General features: G+C 42.5%; 1 protein-coding gene across 1 annotated transcript; it reads left to right on the plus strand.

Annotated features, from left to right (window-relative positions):
- SARC_12360 (hypothetical protein) lies at window positions 1-996 on the plus strand (the record flags this gene model as incomplete). The annotated part of the gene is made up of 1 exon (XM_014293534.1): window positions 1-996. A coding segment is annotated over one exon (914 nt), but the record flags the coding sequence as incomplete, so codon positions are not given.
- Window positions 997-7,227: the final 6,231 nt, after the last annotated feature.

Raw genomic sequence — 7,227 nt, forward strand, 5'->3', positions numbered from 1 at the left:
AGGACGTCACAGTAACGGTAATATGCACTGCCAATACGTCCAACTTTTACGAGGTCCAGACTAACGCGGATGGAACATATGTCATTGACGATGTCAAGGACTGTGACTATACTGTAAGTGTGCCAGCGTCGTTCAACGGCGAGCCTATTGAAGGTTCAGATGTGAAACCGGTCTCCATTTCACCCACCGTTCGAGCTGGAGTTGCCAACTTCCAGTATGTACCTTTGGGTTCAATCTCTGGTCACACGTGTTTTAGCGGCACCTCAACTCCGGTGGTGAATGTCACCGTCACGCTTCGTTGCATCGGCGAGGATCAAGTATCCAGAACGGATGATACCGGCTATTACTATTTTGGTGACCTAGTAGACTGCGATTATGAAGTTTTCGTACCCACTTTAGTTGATCAGTCTGACATGATTCAAGTAAGCCTAGTACAGGGACCGGATGACACCGACGGTACTGAAAGCAGCACCATTGTCACCATCGATAAAGATGGTACCACCGAAAGTGATCCACTGAACGAGGAAGACGTTGATTTCTTCTATAATCTTGTGCCATCTCCGTCGCCCAGTGCCAGTATGTCGCCGTCGCTGTCACCCAGTGTTAGTATGTCGCCGTCCACTACGCCTTCGCCTACACCGTCGGTATTACCCCCCGGATGTGTGACAGGTAGAGTGACAGATCTCGAAGATGGTGGTGCGGGTATACCCAATTTCCCTGTGGAGGTTACGTGCTATCTGGATGAGACCATTGTGTACCAAAAGCAGCTCACCACTGATGGTCTTGGTGAATACAACTTCCCTAATGTTCCCGAAGGTTATGAATGTGAAGTGTCTGTAGACGTCAATAATGTACCCGTTGCGGTGGATGTCAATCTAGACGACGAAGATGCGACTTGCTCAAGAGTGGAGTAAAACGCATACTTTGAGTCCTATACGAGCTCTCAATTCTTATGGCCAGCAAGTGGCCAAATACTTGAATAAAATAAATATCAAAATAATTTAAACTTTGAGCGCATTACTTCATTCGTTTATCGTTGTGACCGCTGGTTAAAAGGACAAGCTAACATCAACAACAGGAGAAAGGGTTAAAACCAAGATATGCTGTGTCGAATGTGATACAGTAGTTCATCGAAACAAGTTCAAGAAAACTTCTTTGGTAAACATACAGACTCTTGCAAGTACTCCGTCTCGTCCTGTTACTTTATCCAACGGATTTTTATCAAGTCACGTTCACCATAGTATGAGGGAAAGAACGGGAACAAGCATTGATATCCGTGGCGGCTGTTATTCATACAAAGTCTGAAGACGATGAGCAAATTATATTACCAGTATACGTGAATGGAATAAAGATAAACGCATTGTTAGAGCCAAGATCTCAAATACATGACAAATCCTCGTGCGTTTAAACGTTCACAACTTCAAGTGATTATTATCTTTAAGGCAACACGGGAAGGACATGAACATGTAATATATGGCAAATGCTCGGGCGTTTAAATGCTCACAGCTTCAAGACGAACGAGAAGAAGTGTGAATGAAAAGTTGGCAAGGTCCAAATAATGGGACACCTCATATCATACGGAAGTATAGAGATAAGTTCAGGTAATGTGGATCTTCTCCAAGATTGGAGAGCTCTACAACCGTAAAGGATATTAACATATTATCAGCCTTTGCGGATTTGAGAGTTTATTCGCTGATGGAGTTGTACAACCGTCGATTTTGTTGCTCTATGGCCACATACGCTTACGTACAGGTAAACTTCGGGCCTAAGGATACAATAGACCTCAGGTACGATTATTTTAGTTGAGAAAAGTCTCTAGTCTGAGAGAACCGAACTGAGTTTTTATTTGTGTTTCTAATTCACTAGACTTAGGTTTCTCTCTCACACGCGGAGTCCCGGGTTAGCTTACCGGTTCTACCGCTATTTTTTCTAATGACTCTAATATCAGGAATATTGGAATCCAAATTCCAAAACGCAATATTTGATGATACTGAGGTTTTAGGATTTGTATTGGCTTTTTGATAATCTGTTCCCAACTTTGTGCTCCATAGCCTGCGTAGGAGTAGCAAGTGACATCTTACAGTACTAGATTATCTAGAGGTTGGTGTTTTTGTACAGGGAAACACTTGCCCCTTTGGGGGCATAAGATGAAAAACCTGGCACCATTATCTATTCTTACATATTACCTATTAATTAATTATACTATGACGGGAGTTCTCAACCACGTTCATCGGAATCAGTCTTGACCGGTGCTCTCGGTTGATCTCACCTCGGCTTAGGAAAACGCATCTCAACGGTGGCTCTACAACCGAGTCTTTCTGTTGGTCCTTATCCCTCTGGTGTGTGGGCGGAGCAAGCTTCAAGAAAAGTGGGGGTGTCCCGTGGTATCAGTGAGACATGCTTAGGTCCCCCGCCTCATGCCCTTTCTGTCGCTCGCTGATCTTTCATCAGTGCTCGTTGCTGTTGGCCTTGATTGCCTTCGTTTGCGTCGAGTGCGTTGACGGTATAGGGTAAGAACACCAGATGCCCATTTATCCAATGCAGTACGTACCCCTGGGATCCATCACCTCGGATGACCGTCCTGTGGTCTACTACCGAGAAGAACTGAGTCTCCTCGGTTGGTTGTATGTGACTATTGGAAGTAAATGCTTCCGGAGTATTGGCCATTTTTTACGAACCCAATTAGCTTATCACTGACCGAGTTAGGACTTTGGGGGCTTTAGTTCCATCAAGGTTACAGACGAAATCCCATTGCCCTCCCTGCATACTATTTCTAATATGGTCCGCCATATAGTGCTGTCATCGTGTTCATTTCACCTTGAAAGGGGACCATGACAAATGGGTGTACATACTTTTTTTTCTCGTTATTTTGGTTATATGCTGCGCACATACTCATCTAAACCCTGCAGACTTGCTAGCAACATGTTGCCTGGCAAAGCCTAAGCATGAACATTTACACACACATTACTCCACCCACTTACGCTTTCTCAGCCACAACAAAATTCAAGTCAAAATTCTGAGGGGTTTCGGGACAGGCAAACCTCACCCTCTGGGGTAAAACTCAATCAGTGGTTTCCGGTCTCAACTACTGACCTATTTGCCATGTGCATTTACTTACACCCACAATTATGCCAAAGTTAATTCTAGTACAATTATACTAGGGGAATCTAAATATAAATAAACAATAACCAATTCTGTTCAAGAGGTTTATAGGTTTCAATGATAAGTAAATAAAGGCTATATATTTTTATATTTAACTTTAGGAGGAGGCTATAGTTTGTGTATTTTTTTGCCTCCTTTTTTATAAGTAGGGTTGTTTCTTACGGTATGAATTGTGAACGAGCTGAGTGAGCCTGGGACTGAGAATATCTATATATGTAATATATATATTTATTCTTAGATATACTACCTGGCTGATTAGAGCAATTTTCATCTATGATGGTAAATTCTCGTCAGCCAGGTTCGTGTCCAATACACTCGTCCGTTAAGGGGCTGAGGGTACGATTACTACATCCAGCAGTAGTCATCAGTCTTTTTCTTGATCTAAAAAGTAAGACCCTTGCTTGTAGAAGTTCAAGGCGCTCGTCAGCATAACAACTACCTCCAAGCTTCGCCCTCGTGAAAAATGAATCAAGGCAACTCACCACCTTTCATCATTGGGAGATACAAATTTTCTTCAGGAGATAACATTTTCCAACTGTGCTGGCCAATCTGCCGTACCAAGTCCCTACTTGGTACCTGAAGGAGAAATCTACTGTCCAGTTTGAACTTAAGGCAGCCATCAACAGATTCTATTTTGTCCTTTGGGGCCTGAAGCAAGCCACGTCATACTGTACTACGGCTGAAGAATTAACACGAGTGTACGCTGCTGTCATCCTGGAGTTAGCTCAATTTGGTCTCGTCGTCTGTCAGTCCAAGCACATGCGTATACACTACGGTGCTGGATTAGCATACGACGTATTAAACCAAGCTCGTGCCGAATATCACAACGGTGGCCGTTGGCAAAGCCATTTGCTGTTGGCAAAGTTGTCTACTGCAGTAAACAAACGAAAGAACGACTTGCTCCTGGCCAAGGTGGCAGGTATGGGTTTTACTATATGTTGTGCTACTTAATGTTTTCGACTCGTTTTTCCTTTCTCGCTTTTTGACCCATAATCAGCTTGAGTGAGCAACTTGCTTCTCACATTGATTTTACCTACGCGGTTAATTACTCTAAGGCGTTGATATCGCCTTGATAGACCGAATCTTACAGCAGGTGCTAGCCTGTACTTATACAGCTGTATTTTTAAGATTCGGTCTATTAAGGACTTTTAGTAGAGTTAGGGATAATATTATTTGTTTCAAAAATGGCAAGTATGTATGATACAATGTATGCACATATGGTATGACTCTCATAGTCGCTGTAGTGGTTCAGGAAAGATTGCTGGGAAGAAGTGGTCAGTAAATTCCCGTTTGAAGCTTGGGTCAAGTGAGTCGACAATGGAAGATATGTGCTGAGTCAAGGTATGCCTCGTGAAAACAGCAACTCTGAGGGATTGTGATGCTGATACATTGCCTATATATAATCCTCTCAGTACTGTTTCCGCCGAAGAGATTTTTTCTTAGTGTTTCGTTGTCGCTCTATTAGAAACTATGGTATGTTTCATTGGGGCGAATCTGAGAGACTCATAAAATCCTATCTTTAGAAAAAATATATAAAAAAGAAAAATACTCTTGATGTCCTTAGGCATTGTCTTAACCAAAAACTTGCCACTTATCAAGAATTACCGACCTAGCCTACATCAGACTGGCACATCTGGTTTGCTGATCGGAGGATCAACTAGGTATCGTTAATAGTCCCTAGGAACATATATTCGGTTGGGCCATCTCGCTACCGAAGTATTCAGATAGAAATAAAGTTGGAAAGTAAATATAGTTCTATTAATAGAATTATACCAACTCTTATGTTTGGTATTTTACTGGGGTCCTTTACTGGCCTTGTCCATATATCTGAGATGTAAAAATTGAAAATGGATTAATTAGTAAGAAACTTAAGTTCCTTGTACTATTAAGAGTACGTTTAGAATTCACGTACTGCTTAAGAGTATGTTTCCAACATAGAATCTAATGTGGAAGCCCGGTTATTACATGTTAGAGAATCGGGCACTTTTGGAACCAAGAAAATATTGGCATCTACAATCGATAATTCAACCGGCAGCACCATTGATGTTTATCACAGACATTGCATCAGCGACATATGCCCAACGCAAACGTCAATCGCGGTAACCATGCATGAACCAACAACTGAAGAACTTCACTTACGTTTGTCACAAACACAAAGTGAGGTGTGTGGCCAGTGGCACTGGCGTATATACCGGAGCCATTAAATCGGCACACAGATCTGTTGTCTCGGAAGCAGACTTTGAACCAAATACATGTGGACGGTTTTGAGTAAAGGGTTACTCCATCTATATCATGAACAAGGAGTAACAATAGAAGAAGATCTTTTCGCCGGGAGTATTACACCAGTCCGACATATTGCTCCTAAATTTAGAATCATCATGCGTTTCACCGCCGTTGGGACAAGAAATGTTACTTAATATTCCCACCAGAACCACTGGCAAGGCGGATATTAGAGCTATTGGATGCGTAGCTGACAAGAGCAATAGTAATAGTACTAATATGGCATTCAGTAATCTGGAGGGGCAATTCGATGTCACACGCAGAAGATAAGTAAATTTTCCCTCTCGAGACAATACATTATCCGACATCTATTGCTACGTCACTCGACGAGTCGCGACGACCGTGAAGGTGTGCAGCGGTCCTCTACAACCCCAAGATTTACTCCTTATAGATCATTCGACCACAGAAGCTCGATTATGATCAGGTGATATCGGCAACACGGCCGCTAGACGCTACCAAACATCGATACATCTGTGTCAGCGTTACGCAGATTCAAAGGGGCGGAATTACTTGATACCCCCTCAACCATCACAGCATTTACTGAGGTTTTCTTCTTCTTCTGCAATGGCATACAAGGTCCTTCCGATGTCGAGCAAATACAGTAAGATCATTTTCAAGCAGTGAAGAAATGAACAGTCATCTTAAATCTTACGCATACGATCGACAGTCAGCTCGCGAGTATTCACACAGCACAAGCCATACAGGGATGTTGTTCTGCCACGCTCGGCCAAATCATAAGCTCGAAAGTAACATGCATACTGGCAAGTAGAGTGGCAGTATTAGAGTTTTGTCTAAATATATTAATACGAGAGCAAGCTCTCGTGGCGTTCTTTTTTTAAACGTTGGAATGCGATAGGACTCCTTGTACCATTTGACTATGAACTCTGTGATTTTTCTTGAGAATTAGCAGATTCAAGTCTCAATCTTAAAAACGGAAATGAGGAATCAATCGAATGTGCCTGAGGAATTTATCCGCTCACCTCACCCGGAGGTGTACGTTTTTCTCCCCACACACCTCGCACAAGAAGCGATTACCGTGACACTACCGTCACTCATTCAAGGGGGGTCTACTATAATACATCTCTTCGGTGCCTCAAACAGATATTCTACGAGACTTCCCCCTTCTCTATTGCTCTCTATTGCCGGGGCTCGGATTCTTCTTTCTTCCCATGCCGATGAGACAAGCCCGAGAAGGCCAATTGTAAATACAATCTGTACTGTGTCTGACCAGAAATAAACCATGTAAAAAACACTGAAGATTGAAAAAAAAGCGATTTCATTGGCTATAAATATTTACTTTGGGACTGTTATAGTCATTTTTTGGGCTGATTTTCGGATTTGGAGGATAAGTACCGAACATTGGAAGTTTCAAAAAGAAAAAAACAGGAAATATAATTTACCTGGTTACGAGCAATGACAACGACACAAAAGGTTGATGAATTTGTACGTCCTCTATTTGGGATCTTTTTATAGAAACCACTCCGAAAGTTATGCACACAGGTGCAAGAAGAGGAGATTGAATTTGACCGAGAGACATAGTCAATGCCTCTGCTAGCGTTGCGTACAGAAGACCAGTCAGCTACACTTCTGTCCAGCTATTATAGTAAGAGATCACCTCAGCGTAACTGTGCGGCAACAGTAAACCGCCCTACATTATTACTTGATACTTTCAAGGACTGCAGCTGTGAACGGAATAATAGCTTCTGTGGTGACGATCCCAATGCAAGGTTGTTTTTTTGTGCCTGTGTTGTGTGCTTGTTGATCGCGGGAAGTTGAACCACAAGT

Source organism: Sphaeroforma arctica (genome assembly GCF_001186125.1).
Source record: "Sphaeroforma arctica JP610 unplaced genomic scaffold supercont1.2245, whole genome shotgun sequence".
Classification (NCBI taxonomy): Eukaryota; class Ichthyosporea; order Ichthyophonida; genus Sphaeroforma; species Sphaeroforma arctica.